This window comes from Populus euphratica, unplaced genomic scaffold (genome assembly GCF_000495115.2).
Source record: "Populus euphratica unplaced genomic scaffold, PopEup_1.0 scaffold2141.1, whole genome shotgun sequence".
NCBI lineage: Eukaryota > Viridiplantae > Streptophyta > Magnoliopsida > Malpighiales > Salicaceae > Populus > Populus euphratica.
The window spans coordinates 8193-28362 of NW_011501972.1; the positions used below are offsets into that span (position 1 = coordinate 8193).

Consider the following 20170-nt stretch of genomic DNA (forward strand, 5'->3'; position numbering starts at 1 on the left):
TTACTAGGTATTTTTAAATTGTTTTGACTTGCGTTGGAAATAAATTATAAAAATAAAAAAAATATATTATCTCAATATATTTTTAAATAAAAATATTTTAAAAAATAATTAAGCCTTCCACTGAATTTGAGGTGGATTAATATTCTATTTTTTTAATCAATTTAGTTGTTGGAGGACATATTAATTAATTTAATCAGCTTCAATATTTTACTTGGATTTAACCAGGTCAGTGTTTAAACCGGTTTAGAATCAAATTTCGGATTACAAGTTCACCGGGTCAATTAGCCAGCTAAACAGGATTTAATAACCATGATCAGAACTTTACCATCGAACAGTTATAAATTAAAGGGACTAAAATAAAGCTGACCCTTTCTATACTCTTAGTTCTTGAAAATAAATTCTTTTACGCGAGACTAAATTTATAACAACGACAGCAACAACAAACAAAAAAAAAAAAAACACCAACGCCTGTCCACCACGTTGCTCAAGTGACAAAGTCTTGCACTCCCGGCAAACTCGAGGTCTTCCTCTTCCTTTCTCTAATTAATTAGATCAGAAAGTAGAATTTCAAAACCTGTCGTTTAAACTGAATCAAACTGTCTAGTGTTGTAACTAATACCTAGAATCTTACATCTTCTACAGATTCTGTTTGGTTGCTGAGAAAATCTAGGAAAAATCAGGTAGAAAATTTGTGGTTAATGCGTGCTTTTACTCTTTATCTTCTTTGAATGAAAAATCCAAACGTGGGTTTCGAAGTTTTGGTTGTTGGATAATGAATTCCTTCGGTTTCTTTGTTTGTCTCGCTTTTTTTTAGCTTTTCTAGTAGCCAAACACAGGGTTAGGGTTGAATTCTTTAAACTGATGTTTCTATTTGGTAGGTTTCAATTAAGATTAGATGGATACTTGTTTACATCTGTGAATTTGACGTTTCCGTTTTAAATCTGAGGTTTTTCTGACTGTTGGAGCTGTCTCTGTGGCCAACTAGATATGTTTGTTGTATGAATTTTATGGTCAATCTATAATCATATAATAATTTGTGAACTGGTTTTTTTTTACTATTTTTAATCTTGATAAGAATTTTGTGTTTTGTTGCTGAGGTTTGAATGTTGTCTGATTTTATAGATACTTTAAAGGAATAATTTTGAGAGATGAGTAGTCAGAAAGGCTTGATATATAGTTTTGTGGCAAAGGGAAATGTGGTGCTAGCAGAGCACACATTGTATTCGGGGAACTTTAGTACCATTGCTGTTCAGTGTTTGCAGAAGCTTCCTTCAAATAGCAGCAAGTACATGTACTCTAGTGACGGGCACACATTTAACTTCCTCATTGATAATGGATTTGGTATTGTTTTGTTCTTAGTGGCTGTTGATGTAGAGTTTAGGTTCTTGCCATAGGGAAATGTGTGCTAAAGATTTTTGTGTTGGGTGTGCAGTTTTTCTCATTGTTGCTGATGAATCAGTTGGGAGGGGTGTGTCTTTTGTGTTTCTTGAGCGAGTGAAGGATGATTTTAATCAGCGGTATGGTGCCAGTATTAAAAATGAGGCGCACCCACTAGCTGATGACGACGACGACGATGACTTGTTTGAAGACCGATTTAGCATTGCCTACAATCTTGACAGAGAATTTGGGTGTGTATGGTACTGTGTATGTCAAATTTTAAGGTTTCTGTTGTTGCATGTTTCATTAACTTTTGATATTCTGTTTTCACGTAACAGGCCAAGACTCAAGGAGCATATGCAGTACTGCATGAACCACCCAGAAGAGATCAGTAAGCTCTCCAAGTTAAAGGCTCAGATAATGGAGGTCAAGGGGATTATGATGGACAACATTGATAAGGTACATGTTTCATGTTTTGTTGAAAGTAATGTTGGTGATAAACATATTCATGTTTAGCATTCAAATACAAAATATACTTTCTGTTCTTTATTTTCTCAGCATCATAATAAGATGGAGATTTTTGCATGAATGGATACTGTTGAGTCTGATTTCTTTTGCATATACTACTAGTGTATTTGTATGAATGTGGTTTTCTTCTCTTCCTTTTGTTTGGTGGTGGGAGGGGACGTGGAATGTGTAAAATTGCTCTGTGTTACTCTATTTGCTTGCTATTCGGTTGATTCTGGACATCAAGGTGTATGTGTATTGACTGCTTATTTGATAGAATGTCAAGAGTGAAGTGAACCTGTCAGATAATCATCTTGATATTATTCCACTCAATCTAATCCACTTTAGGAATGCCATTTCTTAGTGGAAGCCATTGAGGATCATGGCATGTTATCTCTGCATAGGATAACTATCATCAGCACTTCTCTAGTCATAGATGGATTGGCTATTGGTGACTATTGAGAAGGCCTAATTAGAGTTGAACCATCATTTCTCCAATGTTTTAACACACTGTATCATGTTATTATTAGATGGGGCTGAGCATGCAATGAATTCACTTGTTAAATCTACTTAGGGATCAAAATAGGCATCTTCTCAATTGTGTCATTTTCACCTTGAAATTCAATCATAGATTCCTTACCTGGAGATCAGTAATTTTACCTGGACAAAAGATCTGGTTTGATGTTTGTGGATATAGAATTTTATGTTTGTAAGCATCAATTACATTGTATAATGAAGTATTTGTAGACCACTTTTATAGTTGACATGCAACACAGTGGCTAAGATTGACAACAGCAGTTGCTACTATTATTCGATTGATATTTTCATGTCTGCAAGTTGAGTGGTTTGGAGTTGGTTAAGTTTGTTCATCACCTGGAACAAGTTAAACCACTCTTATACAAAGCTAGTTGATTTATATTCTGTGCAGTAAACTAAGATTGTTTAAATTTCATCTTTAGTCAAGCAGCTAAGAGATTAACAAGTTTTTGTTGAATATGTTGCCTAATTCAATGAATTTCAGGTTTTGGACCGTGGAGAGAGGATTGAACTTTTGGTAGATAAAACAGAGAACCTCTCGTTCCAGGTACATGCTATTCCTTGGTTAGTTCTGAAAGCAATTTTGGGGGACCTTGTAACAATGTGCTTGTGTCCTTGTATGTTATAATGCAGGCTGACAGCTTCCAGAGGCAAGGAAGGGAATTGCGACGGAAGATGTGGCTTCAGAATCTGAAAGTGAAGTTACTCATGGGAGGAACAGTCCTTATCGTGATTGTGATAGTGTGGATGACCATTTGTGGAGGTTTCAAATGTTAGACTGCTGGTGTAGCAAGATGGCTAATGAAGTAGCATTTGCAGTTGCTTTTATAATTTGTTGTACAAAGAAATATTGAGGAGCTCTTCTTATTACCCATACTCAATTCTAAATCTTCTATTCCCTCATCCCCCGCTACTTCTGAAGGCCGAGCAGGGTTTTGGTTTCTCGTCAGCCCACTGCATCTGCTTGACTTGTTCTAGTGGTTCTTGCTTTGGCTTTTCCTCAGAATCCCCACACCGAACGCTAGATGTTGATGAGCATAAGTAGGCGTGAACCCTCTGGTAACCTGCAACCAAGTGCAAGGCCTGATTGATGGTTAGGATCCGATCAGCTATCAGCTCCTCCGATGAGCAAGTCAGCCTTTGGTGATATAATAATATGTATGGGGAATTGCATCGTACGGGTCTTTTATCTTACATTAAATTTTACTGCATGTGTATATGTATACAGGTGAAATAAATCTCCGAATTCCCTTTCATACAAGCCCAATAAGAAAAGAGTCACGAAGAGGTACATGAACTTGCCTTTTTTTCTCGATGATGCCATGCCCGTATTGAATGCACTCAAGCTGCACATAATTGGACTTCAACTTATAGCATGATGACTGTCATATTGAAGAATAATGGGCCGTGTTATAGGCACGCTCGTCATCGGATATCTTACGAATCGGCAGGATGTGAAAAAAGCTACCTCGTCCTTCGATATCTGTGTTTTACTTCTTAGACCAAGCCTAGGATATAGCTAGCATTAAAGTAATTAAACTCGGTTTGTTATATAATCCTGTCCAAAATTCAGGGATTAAGGGTTAGACAGGTTGATTGAGGTTAATGCGTTTCAAATGATATTGATTTGAATATTTTTAAGAAAAAAAAGTTAAATAAAGATTAATCGGTTGATTTCCATTTTTTTTTTGAAGTCGGAACTTGAGTCGATAAGCTGATTTTAATAACATCGGCTATCATATTTCCCATGTGAGTAGAGGTGTGCTCTGGTTAACAGGCAGAAGACGGAAAATTTTTCGCTCACGGAAGGTAAAGACACGCGTTACAGGACAGCCTGCTTCAATTGGTAATGAGTGCCTTTGCTTAGTATAAATAAGCCAATTAGACCTACCATAATTGAAGAATATGCATATTTAATTAAGAAGCAATCATCCATTCTTTGATATCACTATGGTCTTGTAATTCCTCATCATTTTTTTTAGTAATTTACGTTGACTATAAATTAATTAATCATTGCCAACACTAGGTTATTAAATCCAAAACATATACCTAATTAAACATGATTACTTAATTAAAACCTGAAATTGATCGAAAATTCCTTTCATTATTTAATTACAAGACAATAAACTCCTATTTGCATTCTCAAGAATAAAATAAAATAAAAAACCATAAACTCCTATTCGAGTATTAATTAATTAATAACGACTTAACATAACTACTTAACGATATATTTGTAATTATCAAGAATTAATTTTTAATAAACAACATTTTAGCAAATTAAGTAACTAATAACAAAAACAATTGTATCAACCAAGATCAGGTTCCTGAAACATTAATCTATAAGGAATCATATATGATGTATTCTTAAAGTAACCCAAAATGAATTAACGGTATCAACTAACTCCGTTGACTAAGAAAGGCGCGAAGGAGTTCATGATTTTAAAGTTCCTACATATTTTTAATGCTTTATATATATATATATATATCTTCTTTCATCCATTTTCATGTTTTTGCTTTGCTTCTAGAAAATAATTAGCGGGATTGGATGTTAATTAATTTACATCTAATTCATTTGAAACAAAATATGGGAGAGAAAGTGCTCGTGGTTTTTACTATTTTAAATTTTTTTGAAATTTAAGTACCATGACAATTTTGAGTTCCACAACACAAGAACTACTCTTTCTTGACCCGCATAATTCCATTATCCATTTTTTTTTTAAAAAAAAAAACCCCACCACCTAAGGGTGTTTGGGAAAAATAAAGGGGAAACTAAACACATGCCACACTGCGCTAGGCAACGACAACATAACCTGCAAAAGGTTAACAATAACAACAGCAGCAGGCGAGTCTACTAAGAAAAAAAAGTTAAACACCGACCATGAAAAAACAAGAACACAGAAAACAACTAACGCCTATTCAATAGTGCCAGTGGTCTCTTCCTCCTCCATGATCTCTTCCTCCTCTTCAATGTCAGAGCTCTCATCATCGGAAACCACAAGGGTTAGTCTCAAACGCCCACCTGCGCGGTTAGCACGCAAAATATCTCCTTGAGGGATTTTTATCTCCTCAAGCTCAAAACTGTCATTTTCTTCAGTATAATTGAGGTACCTATAAGGCATACCTTTGTTAAACAATCTCAGGCAAGAGATTGGTGGAGGTAACAATCCCTTTATCCTAGTTGAATTCCCAAAAGCCACGTACTTTCTTGCATCCACATTCATGATCTCCTCTTTCTGATCAAAGGTAGCTTCACTCATCACGTCAGAAAGATCAGTCAAGCAAGATGGTGGTGGGGAAGATGAATACGGTAATGTTGCATCTAAAGAGTTGATGGAGGATAAAGAACTCTCTTCAAGAGGAAGGTCAGAAAAGCCATCATCAACATTGGTGGTTTCATTGGTGTTTGAAAAAATTTCATAACCCCATGTTGCCGGTATGGATTGAGACCTCACGAGGGTTGGTGGGTGTGATGGGGACTTCGGCAGGTCTTTCAGGCTAGAGAAACCATTGCCTTCCATAGCTAAAATCGCAAGAAAGTTGATAAAAACAAGAAGGGAATGAAGAAGGATGGAATCACTAACAGGCAAAGGAGTGTTTCTTATAGGCACAGGAGGGGTTAACGCATGAGAGCCAAATCCTTTGCGAGAAGGGACAAAACACATGCAAAAGGACAAGAAATTGTAGTTACATTATTGATTTTTAATGTTAGCACAAACATTTACACTGGAAAAAAAACCAGCAAAACTAGTTTTGAGATGGAAAACGGTTTCAGTTTCTTTCCCTGTTGAGCCCATTGGTCCACTCCCTGCAATGTTAATTAGTGTATTACCACTATCTGTGTTTTTTTGTTTTGTAGCATTTCACACCACCAATTCCTGCATTTTAATTATTACATTACCATATAACAGTTGTTTTTATGCATAATTACCTTTTGTAGCTAACAATCACTCTTAGTTACTGTTTTATATCTATGTATTCCTTAAATCCTAAGTACGTGTTTGATGATGCGAATAAAGATTGTTTTTATCCTTAAAAAAAACATTAAATTAATGATTTTCGATATGTCTTTTTTAATAGTGTTAATTAAGAGTTAAAACAATGCAAGAAAACATCATTTTCCTTTCGAGAATATGTTCAAAATACTTTAAGAAAATCATCGAACAGTATCTACAGACTCCAGAAAAGAATTGCAGCCCATGTAATTTCTGCATTCTTAATAGATGCTGATAACAATGGTAATTAAAACTTCGCATTAAGGCCAACTAAGCACTATCATCACTGTACAAGGTAGTGATTCCAGGGTAAAAATACCTTGTAGAGAGTGGAGACAAAATTAGATAACCCACAACTCGTAGCAATTTTTTCAAACCATGGCATTAAATGATGGTGATGGACTGGTTTTTTATGCCTCTGCCAGCAACCATAACCATGAATGCAGTCAATTAGGTCTGCTTCCATTATCCATTCATGAAAATATTAAACCCTTCGACTGTAGAGGACCACATCTTAGGCCAGTGATCAATCCATGGGAGCAAAATCTTCCTCAAAACCCAGCTAGTTTTGGATCATACGGCGAAGACAATTCTTGCATTTGTTTTAATCTCTTCGAAAACATCGAGAATAAAACATGAATTTATATTTTATCTCTTCAAATCCCTATATCGAGTCAAAGTTGGACCAGCACCATGTGAGTGGCATTTACTCTTTAGGATCCAGATCCTGTATTATTCCTGCAGCTTTGTTTTCGTATCACAATTATCATGTTCTTAAGTTTTCTAAAGTTTTCCACTTGCATGGCTGCAGTAAGTAACTGAATTCAAGACTCGGCTAGTTCCTTCAAGGCGACTAGTCCCCAGCATTTTACTCATCTCTCCATATATGGGGTCCCAGTTTATTTTTATTTTTATTTTTTATCAATTGGGTTCCCAGCTTATAAAACAATTTCCAATCAAGCCCTTTTATATGGAATTATAGTAAAATTTCTTCCTAGGAACCTGTTTGGGAGTTGGCGGCTCTCCTTTTTTATTGTTTTTTTTAAATATGTTTGTTTTAAAAAATACTAAATTGATATATTTTTTAATAATTTTGATGTGTTAATGTTAAAATAAAAAATAAAAATAATTATTTTAATATATTTTTAAATAAAAAATATATTGAAAAAGTAATTTGGACCAGAAAACTAAACACGAACTAAAATACGAAATTCCCTTTAAATTGTTATTTCATTATCGTATAGATAGTTGCCTTTTTTGGAAAAATCTGAATTGGGCAATCAATTTGATTAAATCATAAGTTATGAACACAGTTGAAAATCAATCACTTTGCTTACGTTGGAGTTTCTATTTTTGTAGTAAATCCATGAACGACAGGTGGAATCCAAATCCCCATTCAAGATTCACCAGCGCTAATTTCCCTTTCCTCTTTTGACTTTCCATGTTATTTTCCCATCCTATCCATAGTTCATTCCTGTTTCTTAATCCAATCGAAAGGATAAGGAAAATTAGAAGGAACATCACTGTTCATGTAACGTGTCAGAAACCCACATACCATAGGAATCAAAGCCAGCAAACCACTCAGGGAAAACGTTTATTCAGTCCCCTAGTTTTCGATTTTATATTAGTTTGATGTTCAATATTTTTATAATCATCAATTCCCAGGGTTATGTTAATTATTGTCGAAATACACTTGCAATAGAATAAGAGGAGAATCATATCTGTCCATGATTAATATATATGTTTGTTGTTAACTGGTTTTACACCCTCTAAAAAAAAATCTACTTTTTCAAACAGTAGCGAGAGCTAAGAGACAGTAAATATAACATTAAGATAAAAGAAAATACTAACAAAGTGACCAAATTACAACAAATAAAAAAAATAGAGGAGACAAACGCACCAAACTCTGCTGAAAAAGAGAGGGAAAACCTTCCCCTCCAAGCCCCGCTCGGCATCCTTTTCTTGCTTCTACACGGAGAGTGAGAGAGGGCCTTTCTTTAACCAAAAATCCTTCTCTTAATGTCACTTTCAGTTTGTTCTTGCCTTCATCCTCAACTACTTTACTCTTCAACTCTTTCTTGTTTTTTCTAACCAGCCCATCACTTTACTCTGTTTAACTTGATCCCTTTTTTCTTGCACTTCACTCTTTTCTCTTTGTTACTGACAAAACCCACAGAAAAGAAACCAAATTTGAGTACCCATTTGTGTTTTCTTGAGAAAACCTTGAGAAAGTAACGATGGGAAATTGTTTTACAAGTTCAAAGCAATCGGTGGCAGAGTTGGCTCCTTGTGATTTCAGCAAATCAACCCCAGCCGTCCAATTATACGGTGACCCCACCAGTTCTTTCACTCTCTACCTTCATCTTGCTCTTCTTTACAAGACTAGAGCGCTTCAATTTACACCCACTAATGACCCGATTCCAGTGGTCCAATTCGGGCCTGAAACAGTTTCAGGTTCCCGAGAGATGATGGTTCGGTTCATTGATGTGAAGTTGCCGCAACCGCCGTTGATGGTGGTGGTGGAAGAGGGAGGTGAAACGGCAGCGTTGGTGGTTAAAATGGTGGCGATGCAACATAGGAGTGTGGTGTGGCATTTGGAGAGGATGGTGTGGTGGAGTGAGGATTTGGTGACACGTGGTGGGAGGAGGAATGGTGATCCGACTATGGGGAGTGCGAGGATGGAGGTGAGGAAGTTTGGGAAGAGTTATTCACAGTTGCTAGAGATCATGGTTGAGCACGCGCAGATGGAGGAGCGTGTGGTTTTTCCACTCCTCGAAACGGCTGACAGAGGTAAGGTCTCGTGTTCAAGCTACGTCCGTACACATGGTCAATGAGATATGTTCACCAGTGTCGAGAATTTATTGATTTGTTTTTAATATAATGTATTCATGCGGGGTTTTCGGAAAAAGAAATTTAATTTTTTCTTGAGACAAATTTTATTAAAATTTTCTTAATACAATTTATAATTACAGGATTCTTTTTAAAATCATTCAAAAAATAATTTAATCTTGATTGACGTGCATGCTGTTTCGGAGTACATCCTTTATCATTGAACCAACAATAAGCTTATGATCTGCAAATTGAATGTTATGATGCAGGGCTGTGTAAAGCTGCAAATGAGGAGCATGGAAGGGACCTTCCCATCATGAATGGGATCAGAGAAGACATGAAATCAATTGGAGTTCTAGACACTGGGAGCAATGACTACGGAGAGGCTCTTCGAAACCTTTCCACTCGGCTCAAATCGTTGCTGGTATAAATCTCATCACTTTTTAATTTTTGGCTTTAAGAGTCTCAGAAAATTGGCCCATCTATGCAGTGTAGTGCAAGCCAAATTTACTGCCACAACTACAAGTTCCTTGGTTTTATCAGTGCTACAGGGCTACTCAGGCTGTTATAATGTGTGTCTGTGTCTGTTTGAGATTTTTCTCGTGTTCCTTTTTCGAATAAGGTGTCTTGAGCTCTGTATATATCTTGAATAATTTGAATGATTCCATTGTGCTGATAGGAACATAGTAAAGAGCACTTCCAGGAGGAGGAGCGAGATGTATTACCATTGATGGAGGCTCTGGAACTGGGCAAAGATCAGCAACTGAGGGTATTGGAGCAATGTATTGATGTGATGCAAGGGACTCACTCGCATTTGTTGAGCTTTTATATTGAAGGTCTTCTCCCTCGAGACGCCATGCAGTACCTGGATTTGATTACAAGGTGCAAAGAGGAAAAACTCGTGGCCTCCATGCTTCGCAGGATTATTGAGTAGGGTGCAGAAGTAGCTACATTGGTATGGTACGTAGAGTGGAATGCTGGTTTTTTCTTAATGTTGATAGAGATAAAAAGAAGTCGTGTGCTCTTATATAGCTGAAGCAAAAGCTATTTGTTTTGTGGCATGTACGGCCAGTGGTGCCATTTCGAAACTGTTATTTGTAAGCAATGGAACTTTGTCATGGAATGCTAGAAAGATTACTTGGCAGAAAACACATTACAGTCAAGATTCATTTCACCGATGGACTCATTGGCATACTTCTTGCTTCTCAAACCTGTCGAATCAGAATTGCTTCACCTCATCGATTACCCGTGGCCATGGTCTGTAGAACACCTCGTCTGCAGAGTTCATTTATCCCTTTGAGAACTTATTCAGTGAGGTGGAATTTCATGTTTATGGACTTGGTAAGTCTATGATCAAACTGACTTCCAAATACCGATATCTGGTGTGATTTTGGTGAGGTGAAGGTTGATTGTTTGTTGTCTTTTAAAGGGTAGAAGGCAGGACATTTGTAATTTGCGATTGCTATACGTCTGCTTAATCTCTTATGTGTTTCGAAATAAAAAATGGTGTGACTTGATTTGATGTGAACAGCAAGAGGTATTTCTATATCTTTGATGAAGAACTTGTGGGATTCTTTTCCCCACTCGTTAATCTGGGCTTCTTTCTTTTTTTCAAAACAATATTATTTTATTAAAAAAAAACTTTTTGATATGATCGAGTTTTGTAAAATCAAGTACATCACAGACCATCTCATTAAATTATCTAAATTTAGTTAGTTAAATATCAAAACTAATTTAAATTAAAATATATCATTCAAGCCCATAATTAAAATTCACCAGATCAACCTACCATAGTATCCGGTTTTAATAAACGGTTGCAAGTGAAAATGTAACCGGTCTTCTCCAAAAGATGTAATTAGCCTCCGTTCTTAGAAAAAAGAAGAAGAAGAAACATTATTCTAACTATCTTTTCATTTTTTAGACCCAAGTCCTAGCCCAAGACTGAAACATCCTCCCTCTCAATTCTGGCGGGAGCCAAACGCCGTTGTCGGAGAAAGGGAAGTGGTTTACTTCTAGTGGCGGCTAAAGGACTTTCTCTATACATAATGGGGTCTGAATCAACTCTCCCCGAGTGGGCTCAAAGCCTTGCATTATGGGTATAGATGAAGCTGGTCGTGTTCCAGTTCTTGGCACTTTATTACTCGTACTTGTTTTGCTTCACATTTCTTTACAATCCCTTTCTGGGTTTTCTTTTCTTGTTTTCATTTGATTCTTGAAGTTTTTTTTTGGTGGGGTTAATTGTTTGTCTTTTCTCAGAACCTATGGTGTACGGATGCTTGTGCTGTGCTTGCTCATATGAGAAGACTCTCTACCCTCAACTTTGCAGGTTTTGATTTCTTCAACTTAATTTTGATCTGGGTTTTGTCTACTTTCTTGTGAAGGTTTTGTCTTTTTTTTTTTTTTTAATTAGTTCAAATTTCCTTTTGAACTGGAGCTAGAATGATGGTATGTGATGGTGGTTAATAGAATTTTTGTAAAACGTGCCATGTTTAGCCAAAAGAATATTATTTGCTTCATCTTTATATTTGAAAGTTTGGATCTTTATCAACAATGGCTATCATTAGCTGCTAGTACCCCTCAATTATGTAGACTAGAGCTTGAATAATGGAAAAGTTTTTATTTAGATTTTTATCAGAGCTTGAAAAATGGTATGCGATGCTGAATGGAATTTGGGTTGCAAAATGTTGTATTGAAGTTAAAAGAAGGATTGCATTTTAGCTTTTTTTTCGAGAGTTCGGTATTATTTTTTTTTATCAACAATAGCAATTGTAAGCTACTTGCGCCCTTTCAATACATGGCTTCAGATATGTATGGTTTTTTTTGGAAAAAAAACGATGATTCTATTTTGTTGTTTTGTTGCTTGTCGATTCAAAGACTTTAAAATAAGAGAAAAGGGAGGGGTGATTTTGAAAATCTAAAGGCTAATGAATCAATTGGATGGGCTGTTGATGTTATTGATCCGAGGGAGCTCTCGGCTAAAATGCTTAAGAAGTAAGTAGCTAATGTAATTAGATTTCTTCTGGTGTTCTTTGACTTTTTGGTAACTAAATGTTTTTCTTATCTTTTCTCTCTAGGAATAAGATAAACCTGAATGAAATATCACAGGATTCTGCTAGTGGCCTTGCGAATAGGGTGCTAAACATGGGAGTTCTTTTAACCGAGGTAAGACTTTTTCTGACTTAGAAGAGACGGGCTTTTCCCTAAAAGCATGTTTATCCAAATTCATTGTATCTCACTCTTCTCAACTAAACCTTAACATCTAATAAGATGTGTCAGTTATATAGATAATTTCCTCTATTCCTTAGAACTCATGTGCATAAGATCTTGGATAAAACATATGATTCTGTGTCAACCTTGTTTATCTGCTCTTTGACTTGCTTTGGCATCACTATCATTAAATAATGCTGCTATAGAAGTTAAAATGCTTACACGTTCACATGATTGGGTTTCAGATTTATGTGGATACAGTGGGAGATCCTGATAAATATAGAATAAAACTGTCTGAAAGTTTTCCTTTTGTCAAGTTTGTTGTTGCAAAGAAGGCTGGTAGTCTTTATCCAGTTGTGAGTGGAGCAATTATTGTTGCAAAGGTAGTGATTTCCCACCCATTTGATTCCCTTAATTTGTTCTTGCCAATATGTTTATCTTCTGTTCAACCGAGGAGGTTACAAGAGATTGGACCTTGTGAGGATGGGTACTTGATGAAACAGCTTAAAACATGGCTAGGAATTTTGGATCTGGATACCCTGGAGGTTAGCATTGCTTATTCTTCTCTTTGACGTGCAATATAACCTTCACCCTCTAAATTTTTTCTGTTTGTCTGTTGAATCTAGTTTTATTGTTGCGTGCAAATCCTGAAACTAAAGCTTGGTTGGAACAAACACGAACACTCAGTATTTGGATTCCCAACACTGTTCCGCTTCAGTTGGGGTACATGCACACCCTATTCCAAGAACATGGTTGACGTCTTGGGTCAATTATCGGTCCTTTCTTTACTTTCCCATAGCAATACCCTTCTTCTGCAGCTGCATCATTGTGCTGCGTGATGTGAGGTGCTATGTAACTCTAAAACCGAAGACAGGAACTAACTTATCTCAGCTTTTTTTAATGAGATGGGTAATATCACTTCTTTGTTCAGTCATAACTGCATCCAGGGAATGTTTTAGGGGTGAGGTCAATTTGAATGATCTATGATTATTGGGGCCTTGTTCATCCTTGGACTGGAGGAGAGTCTGAGGTTTATAGCCATACGTGTAACCTGCTAGTATAAAAGTTTGATGGACCCCCTTCAAAATAAATGTTGCTTCACAATTCCTTGCTTCTTTTTCTCTTTTGCATGAGATGCCAAAACAGGCACAAAACTTTAGTCAGTTGTCTTTGAAGGGTGCACTCCATGTTACTCGCTCATGAATATGGTCCACTTTGTAGAAAGCAGGATTGATTCTTGTATTTTCATGGGTGCCATTTGCAGTCTGAGCTGTGTGGAATTTAACAATACCTCATTTTACTGTTTTCTTTGCAATCCATTCCACAAGAAGAAAACGGTAAAGATATTGAATGTGTCATGCTTTGCTGCATTTTTCCTTTTTATTTTTAAGCAGAGAATTGGATAAATTAGTGGAAGATGGTTCTAGTAGTAGCAGTCAGAAGCGGCAACTAAAATCAAGCAGTTTTGGTGTCACAACGTCCAAGAGGAAAAGTGAGGAAACTGAATCTAGTGGTAAAAGCCGCTGCAACTTTTTCCATACTCGCAAACTTGTGCAACTTACTAATTTAGCAATGAAGTTTGGTTGCTGTTTTATTCCATACCTACAGTAACTATTGCTTACCTTCATATAAATGAATCGAAGAACTATCCCAGCATGCATCTCTTACAGAAGTTTAACTGAATATATAGTATGCAGATTCTAGAATGTAGCCTGATGGTTAAGGATGAATTTTAACCTGGAAATATCATGGGAATTTTTAAAAAGAGGCCTTCAGAAATTATGTTTTTTTAGTCGTGCATATCAACTGTTTTCTTTAAACGCAGAGGGGAGGTCTGTTTCCATTCAACTATCCAGGACTACCTCAGAGTTAGGTGAGAAACAGGCTATTTACACTTGGACTCTGACGGTGCTGGATGTTTCTGGCCCTTGAGCAGCAAACTTGGGTGTGATTGCTACACGAGCTAATTGCAAGCACATTGACTTAACATGATGTACAAAGTGCACAAACACAGACTTGTATATTACTGTAAGGCAGGCTCCAAACACAACCCGAAACTGAGTGACAAATACCATTATTTTTAGCGTAATGGGTCATTCTACACTTAGCTTAATGTACAATGAGAGCAACAAAGGTGGTTGTAATCAATGTAGGCACGATGCAGTTCACTTGGCGGCTGCCAGCATTGTGGTGGTTGTTTGGTCGGTGATTAGCTGCAGCACCTGCTATGACAACCGGGACGACTGCTCCACCTCCTTGTGCTTCGCCAGCACCATTTGCATCGTCAGCTGCCCCAGTTGCTCCACCACCATGTGCACGTCCATGAGCTGAGCCGCCATGTGCAAATTTGCTGCTGTGTACTATGCCACTTCTTTCGTTAGAATCATCGTCAATGCTACCGATGCCATGTTCATGTGTGCCTGCAGCTCCCAGATTATTCTCCTGCAAAGTATCTGTCCTGGATCTCCCTTGGCAAAAAAAAAAAAACAAAAAAAAAAGTCCACATTGAGTGAGTTAATCCAAATGAACCCATATCAACGTGTGTCATTTTGATTATTTTTTAAAAATTAAATAGAGCTTTAACTAGAATAATTAAATCATAAATTAATATGTTATGTAATTTAAAGTTAGCTTATCAATTTCTACTTAGTTTTTAAATCTAAACCGAGATAGATATGCAGTCCACCAAACCATGTTCAGCAACAATTTTTTGTGTAACTTATACGTGGCTAGCAAAAAAGATTACAAACTTCTTATTCATCGTTTGCTAATCATGATATTGTCGTGCAGGCATCGTTTCTTATTCTTACAGAGGTGAGAGTATACCAAAAACAGGAAATTTCTTATAGAGAATTTTCGAGGAAATTTCTTATAGTAAAGTTTGCACCATTTAATGTTTGATTCTATACTGCCTTGAAATTATCAAAAAGAGAGCTTTAAAAGGTGTCTGATTCTCCCTTTTTTATTTTTGTTTGTTCATGCATTTGACTAATCACTACTGCAAGATCCTTTCCTTCATTCAATTCCTAACTGATACTTCGGTTGATTGACAGAGAGGGAATTCTATAAGAATAATTTTTGAGAAAGTAGATTACTTTCTATGTTAAATTATTTGGGAAATAGTGTTTTTGGGTTATTGAATCTTTTATAAAAAAATAATAATAATGTTTTTTAAAATAATAATACCAGTTATTAATTTTTGAGAAGATAGATTACTTTTAATTCTTTACTCTATCCCGACTTGAAAGATAGATAATGTGTATATTATTTCAAAACTAAGTTCGAAAAGAATGATCTTTCTTGCTTGACTGTGGCATGAAGAAACGAGTTGAAAAGGGTTTTCCAATGTTTAAAGTTCACGATGAAAGATTAGATTACAAGATTTAACAAGGTTTTCGTAATTAGCATGGAATACTTAAATATAAATAAATCCATAACTTGAATAGAGTAAACTTAATTTTCATTTATTTTATTATTAACAGTTCAAATTATACTTTTTTTAAAAAAAGAAGAGAGGGTGAAATCCGAGAAGTAATATAGAATGGAAAAGGTATAGCCAAAACGTTCATACCACACAAAAGGTGATGAACAACGAACTCCAGAATAATTTAATTAAAATTGCAATGTATAGCCATCCACCCTTTCTCCTCTTTATTATTTATGTTTTTTTATTGGCTAATTTTCCAAAATAATTCAGAAAAAAAAAACACCCTTCCTATAATCAGACGACCAAGTATTATTAGCAAAGAAATTAATAATTGGTGCTTGTGTTTCTCCTCAAACCCACCTGCTCAAGCATCAGCTTTCATGGACACCGGCGTTTTCTGGCTCGTCTTAGAGCCCTTAATCTACTACCTCTCTACTCGAACGAAAAACAAAAACAGCGACTCAAGAAATTCTCTTCTTTTTGGAAGGCTACTAATAAAAAAATATATAAACTCTGCTCTCCTCGAAAGAAGGATACCTGGAAGGAAGGGCTTATCGTCGAGTGGTGTTGAAGATGCAGACAGGCATAAGCTGGTGATCACGAGGAGTCCAAGGAGGAATCCCATCTTCCCTTTGTATTGCATGAAAGGTGCTTGTAGAGCTCTAGCTTCTCTGTAACCTCCCTGTGGAACTTCATCCTCTCTCTTTCTAGGTAGACCACCTAGCATATATTGTAGGGCTGTCTTAAAAGTGTTTAAAAAAAGTGTGAAGTTTTTTTATTTTATTTTAAATTGATATATTTTTATTAAAATGAAAAATATTAAAAAAGTAACTATTACTATATTTTTAAATACACACCGTTTGAAAATCTGAATTTTTTATGTTTTTAAATATATTTTTTTTTAAATAAATTCAAAAAAAATTACCTCAATTATATTTATAAGCACCCTCAAAAACGAGGAGCGAGGAGACAAATGTGAAACCTTGCTTTATCTTTTTATCACCAAACCAAACCCAAGTGGGCATGGATTCCTAGGCATCGAATGTCTTCCACTCGAGTCTTTCAAACAGAGACTTGCCTTGTTCTCTCTCCATGGTATCTTTCCAGGCCACTAGATTGCGGTGGAGATGAGGTTTCTTCTTCTTCTTCTTCTCCTCCTCCTCTTCTGTTGCTTTTGATGGGTACATGGTATTATCCTGGTTGTTTTAGCCATCAGATTTTGTGTACTTTTGGAAGTTCTGAGGCGCACGCAATTTCCACTTATTAAAGCCTTTTGTTTTCTTGGCACTGCTTTCTTTTTTAATAATTGATCCGTGCTTGGAGACTGGAAGAAGCAATGCAAGCACCTAGTGCTGCTGGGCCAACATTAGCTCAATGGGCCCGCCTATATCAATTATCCTTTATTAAACCAATATACTTTTGTATGTATTAATTATTGGTGATGATCGGATGAGCTTGAATATATAAAGGATTAAGATAATATAATCTAAAATATTTTAAGAAAAACAAGAAACAAATTTATCTATTAAACCTACATCAACTGTGTAAAGTAGTTCAAATATTGGATCTATTTAAATAAATATAAAATATTGATTCTTTCATCATAATTCCATCAACTCTTCTCTTTTTTTAATCAAATATTAAACAATATTGACATAAAAAATCATTTGTTTTGAATAACCCATATAAATGAGTTTTCAGGCCCAATACCCCTTGAGTCCAATCTGAATGAAGCCCACTGAGACTGCCTTCTACGGGTCCAGCCTAGATCAAGAATGTAGCGAAACAAGCAACCAAACACACCCTAAATCCAAAAACCCTAGCAACTCACACCTATAAATACTCCCTGCAAGCCGAATATCTTCGTTTAGCTAAGCCCTGGTTGCTCTTAATCTGTGACTTCATAACCCTAGAGATATAATCTCTGATCTATCAACATGGTAACAATGTCCAAACCACTATCCTTTAAATTTTCCAGGCTTCCAAACGGTTGTGTATAATGTTTTCATTCATTGATCTGTGGGTTTTTTTTCTTTTTTTTGTAGGCACCAAAGAAGGAGAAGGCTCCTCCTCCGTCTTCAAAGCCAGCAAAATCCGGGGGTGGCAAGCAGAAGAAGAAGGTACAACAAATCACAGGCTCCTCTTTTTTTTTGGTTATTTAGTGTGTTAAGCCTTGAATGATTTTCTTTTGTTGGTGTTATTGCATATGAGAAAAAAAGAGAAGACTTTGCTAGGGAATTTTGATACTGGTGATTCGGTGCTAATGGCATAGCTGGCGTAGTGTTTTTTCTTGTTCTGATTTGCTGGGGTTTTATGTGCAGAAATGGAGCAAGGGAAAGCAAAAGGAGAAGGTGAACAACATGGTTTTGTTTGATCAAGCTACATACGATAAGCTACTTTCTGAAGCTCCAAAGTATAAGCTTATCACTCCTTCTGTCTTGTCTGACAGATTGAGGGTATGTTCCTTCTGCCCGTCACCACTTTTCTCACATGCTGTTAGTCTTAATTGTTCACATTAGCCTTTATGCTCTGTGTTTTTAGTAAAGGCTTTTTTTTATTGAGAATGAATCTTGTGTTGTTTTTGGAAATTACTTATTTAATTTGGATCTGCTGGCATTGAGCTTCTATTGTGCTGAGATAGATTGGTGCATTTCACAAGAGGCACATCTTGCTCCAAAAAGCTTTTGATTTGATGTTTTCTTGTGTTTCGCGAAGGTTAGGTTAACATCAAAATGTGGATACCTATTAGGATACTATGAAGTTACATAATCTTTTGTTGAATTCCTTGTCTTCTGGCACACAAAACATCCTACAATTGAAGTTTTATTTTTACCTGCAACACTTTTCTTTGAAGGGAAATTTAAGAAGATTAGCCTGAGATTATTCATCAACGTCTCATTCTAATTCAATGTGATATCATAACCAGCCATTTCTGATCTATCATGCGTACCTTATTTCAAAATGATCTAGATTCCTGCCTCTGAGCCAGGATGCTCTTCTTTCTTTATTTTTTGTCCTTCCACTAAATTATGATGATCTGGTGTCTTCTTGGTGCCTTGCATTTATTGCCACTAGGCACTGGTTATATTGACAGGTTTGTTTTATAACTGAATTTCAGATTAGTGGCTCTCTTGCACGCAAAGCTATCAAGGATTTAATGGCCAGAGGATCTATTAGAATGGTCTCTTCACATGCCAGCCAACAGATCTACACTAGGGCTACCAACACCTAAGAGACAGAATCTTAGCATTCTCCATGTTATAGAGAGGAAGCTAGTTCCATTTTTGTTTCTTTATCATTTCTCTCCACCAGTTATATGTTGGGAATGAAGTTTTGATATGTTTATTTCTTACATTGCAGAACTTAATTTCATGCTTAAATTCTCGTACATTAGCAATACTTTTACTGACGTGGGTTCTCTTTTTCTTGTTTAGACCTTCAACAGATCAATCTTTTTATGTTCTCCAAATCGAGGGCTTTAACATTATATTTTTAGGATCCAATCTTTTTCCAGTTTAGACCTAAATTAGGAATTATGCAGGTTTAGGATCCCTGTTCTTTATATTTTTAAATAACAGCTTGATATTGGGGAATGATTGCATGCCTTGCCTGCAGAGTAGTTTTGAAAACTTCATCAAAAGCCTTTCGAGCCGGATCCCAGGGGGTTTTTGGCATTACTTTTGAATTTGGGTGCTCTTAAAAAAAAATTGATTTGAAAAAAAATATTAAATTAATATCTTTTAAAGTGGATTTTAATTTTTCTAACCGTGCAGTGTACTCAATCAAAAACATAAAATTGAACTATTTATTGCGACGTACCAACAGGGTCTTACTTTCAAGACCTCTTTTTTTTTTTATAAGATTTTACCTGTTTAGAATTATAGTGATGATTATAATTTAAAATATTTTTTAATAAAAAAAAATTTTAAGCTTTTTGAAAATATAATTAAAAAATAAAATAACATAATTTTAATTATGTTTCCGAACAAAGCCTATAAGAATCAGCTCGTTTGGGTTATGATGTTTATTCAAGACAACTTGGTGAAGAATTATTTTTAAAATGGTGGTGTTTAGGTTTTTTATTTTAAATAAGGAAATTGGTTAGTGTTGATTTGATGGGATTTAGACTGGGTTTGGTCTAGGTTACTGAGAAGTGAGAACTTAATAAAAATGATTAAATTTTAAAAATGCAGCCTAATTTAATTTCCAAGTTTTGAATTTATCGAAATTCATCAGATAGGTAGACTGGATTTAAGGTATATACCTTTTAAATTCAAAATCAATTGGCACCCGA

General features: G+C 35.8%; 5 protein-coding genes across 23 annotated transcripts; 4 read left to right on the forward strand and 1 right to left on the reverse strand.

Annotated features, from left to right (window-relative positions):
* The first annotated feature begins 404 nt into the window (after positions 1–404).
* Positions 405–3682, forward strand: LOC105118680 (vesicle-associated membrane protein 727-like). 2 transcript variants are annotated; one of them, XM_011016673.1, is made up of 7 exons: positions 409–521; positions 643–680; positions 1123–1341; positions 1433–1628; positions 1716–1836; positions 2906–2968; positions 3055–3682. In XM_011016673.1, the coding sequence occupies exons 3-7, from the start codon at positions 1149–1151 to the stop codon at positions 3196–3198; spliced, it is 717 nt and encodes a 238-aa protein (XP_011014975.1). In that variant the 5' UTR covers positions 409–521; positions 643–680; positions 1123–1148; the 3' UTR covers positions 3199–3682. The 2 variants fall into 2 exon arrangements, with proteins under 2 accessions (XP_011014974.1, XP_011014975.1); XM_011016672.1 differs by lacking the exon at positions 643–680 and having other exon boundaries at positions 405–521.
* Positions 3683–8285: 4603 nt separating this feature from the next.
* On the forward strand, positions 8286–10340 carry LOC105118681 (uncharacterized). Its single transcript, XM_011016674.1, has 3 exons — positions 8286–9203; positions 9512–9666; positions 9922–10340. The coding sequence occupies exons 1-3, from the start codon at positions 8651–8653 to the stop codon at positions 10174–10176; spliced, it is 963 nt and encodes a 320-aa protein (XP_011014976.1). The 5' UTR covers positions 8286–8650; the 3' UTR covers positions 10177–10340.
* A 620-nt stretch (positions 10341–10960) lies between these two features.
* LOC105118683 (ribonuclease H2 subunit A-like) lies at positions 10961–16009 on the forward strand. 17 transcript variants are annotated; one of them, XM_011016689.1, is made up of 6 exons: positions 10962–11353; positions 11499–11568; positions 12317–12404; positions 12695–12832; positions 14275–14323; positions 14539–16009. In XM_011016689.1, the coding sequence occupies exons 1-5, from the start codon at positions 11335–11337 to the stop codon at positions 14320–14322; spliced, it is 363 nt and encodes a 120-aa protein (XP_011014991.1). In that variant the 5' UTR covers positions 10962–11334; the 3' UTR covers position 14323; positions 14539–16009. The 17 variants fall into 17 exon arrangements, 12 of the variants coding, with proteins under 12 accessions (XP_011014988.1, XP_011014991.1, XP_011014990.1 ...); XR_841001.1 differs by adding an exon at positions 13076–13962 and having other exon boundaries at positions 10971–11353; positions 12695–12994; positions 14275–14860; XR_841002.1 differs by adding an exon at positions 13076–13962 and having other exon boundaries at positions 10971–11353; positions 12695–12994; positions 14306–14860.
* Positions 14444–16636, reverse strand: LOC105118682 (uncharacterized). Of its 2 annotated transcripts, none has more exons than XM_011016677.1 (2): positions 16414–16636; positions 14444–14902 (listed from the first exon to the last, which is right to left on the reverse strand). In XM_011016677.1, the coding sequence occupies exons 1-2, from the start codon at positions 16601–16603 to the stop codon at positions 14559–14561; spliced, it is 534 nt and encodes a 177-aa protein (XP_011014979.1). In that variant the 5' UTR covers positions 16604–16636; the 3' UTR covers positions 14444–14558. The 2 variants fall into 2 exon arrangements, with proteins under 2 accessions (XP_011014979.1, XP_011014978.1); XM_011016676.1 differs by having other exon boundaries at positions 14444–14917; positions 16414–16632.
* A 1081-nt stretch (positions 16637–17717) lies between these two features.
* On the forward strand, positions 17718–19326 carry LOC105118684 (40S ribosomal protein S25-like). The gene is made up of 4 exons (XM_011016691.1): positions 17718–17816; positions 17922–17996; positions 18198–18332; positions 18995–19326. Exons 1-4 carry the CDS (start codon positions 17814–17816, stop codon positions 19106–19108), a joined length of 327 nt encoding a protein of 108 aa, XP_011014993.1. The 5' UTR covers positions 17718–17813; the 3' UTR covers positions 19109–19326.
* Positions 19327–20170: the final 844 nt, after the last annotated feature.

What these genes read in the sequence shown, in the direction of transcription:
- LOC105118684 (XM_011016691.1), top strand. An exon ending in GTGGCAAGCAGAAGAAGAAG is followed by an intron (nt 17,997 to 18,197) that starts GTACAACAAATC and finishes TTTTATGTGCAG; the next exon opens with AAATGGAGCAAGGGAAAGCA. An exon ending in TCTTGTCTGACAGATTGAGG is followed by an intron (nt 18,333 to 18,994) that starts GTATGTTCCTTC and finishes ACTGAATTTCAG; the next exon opens with ATTAGTGGCTCTCTTGCACG.
- LOC105118682 (XM_011016676.1), bottom strand. Translation starts at nt 16,603, where the DNA reads ATGCTAGGTGGTCTACCTAGAAAGAGAGAGGATGAAGTTCCACAGGGA. An exon ending in CGATAAGCCCTTCCTTCCAG is followed by an intron (nt 14,918 to 16,413) that starts GTATCCTTCTTT and finishes TTTTTTGCCAAG; the next exon opens with GGAGATCCAGGACAGATACT.
- LOC105118680 (XM_011016672.1), top strand. Translation starts at nt 1,149, where the DNA reads ATGAGTAGTCAGAAAGGCTTGATATATAGTTTTGTGGCAAAGGGAAAT. An exon ending in TGATGGACAACATTGATAAG is followed by an intron (nt 1,837 to 2,905) that starts GTACATGTTTCA and finishes AATGAATTTCAG; the next exon opens with GTTTTGGACCGTGGAGAGAG. An exon ending in CAGAGAACCTCTCGTTCCAG is followed by an intron (nt 2,969 to 3,054) that starts GTACATGCTATT and finishes GTTATAATGCAG; the next exon opens with GCTGACAGCTTCCAGAGGCA.
- LOC105118683 (XM_011016678.1), top strand. An exon ending in TGGGAGTTCTTTTAACCGAG is followed by an intron (nt 12,405 to 12,694) that starts GTAAGACTTTTT and finishes ATTGGGTTTCAG; the next exon opens with ATTTATGTGGATACAGTGGG. An exon ending in TGGATCTGGATACCCTGGAG is followed by an intron (nt 12,995 to 13,075) that starts GTTAGCATTGCT and finishes TGTTGAATCTAG; the next exon opens with TTTTATTGTTGCGTGCAAAT.
- LOC105118681 (XM_011016674.1), top strand. Translation starts at nt 8,651, where the DNA reads ATGGGAAATTGTTTTACAAGTTCAAAGCAATCGGTGGCAGAGTTGGCT. An exon ending in CCTCGAAACGGCTGACAGAG is followed by an intron (nt 9,204 to 9,511) that starts GTAAGGTCTCGT and finishes GTTATGATGCAG; the next exon opens with GGCTGTGTAAAGCTGCAAAT. An exon ending in CTCGGCTCAAATCGTTGCTG is followed by an intron (nt 9,667 to 9,921) that starts GTATAAATCTCA and finishes TTGTGCTGATAG; the next exon opens with GAACATAGTAAAGAGCACTT.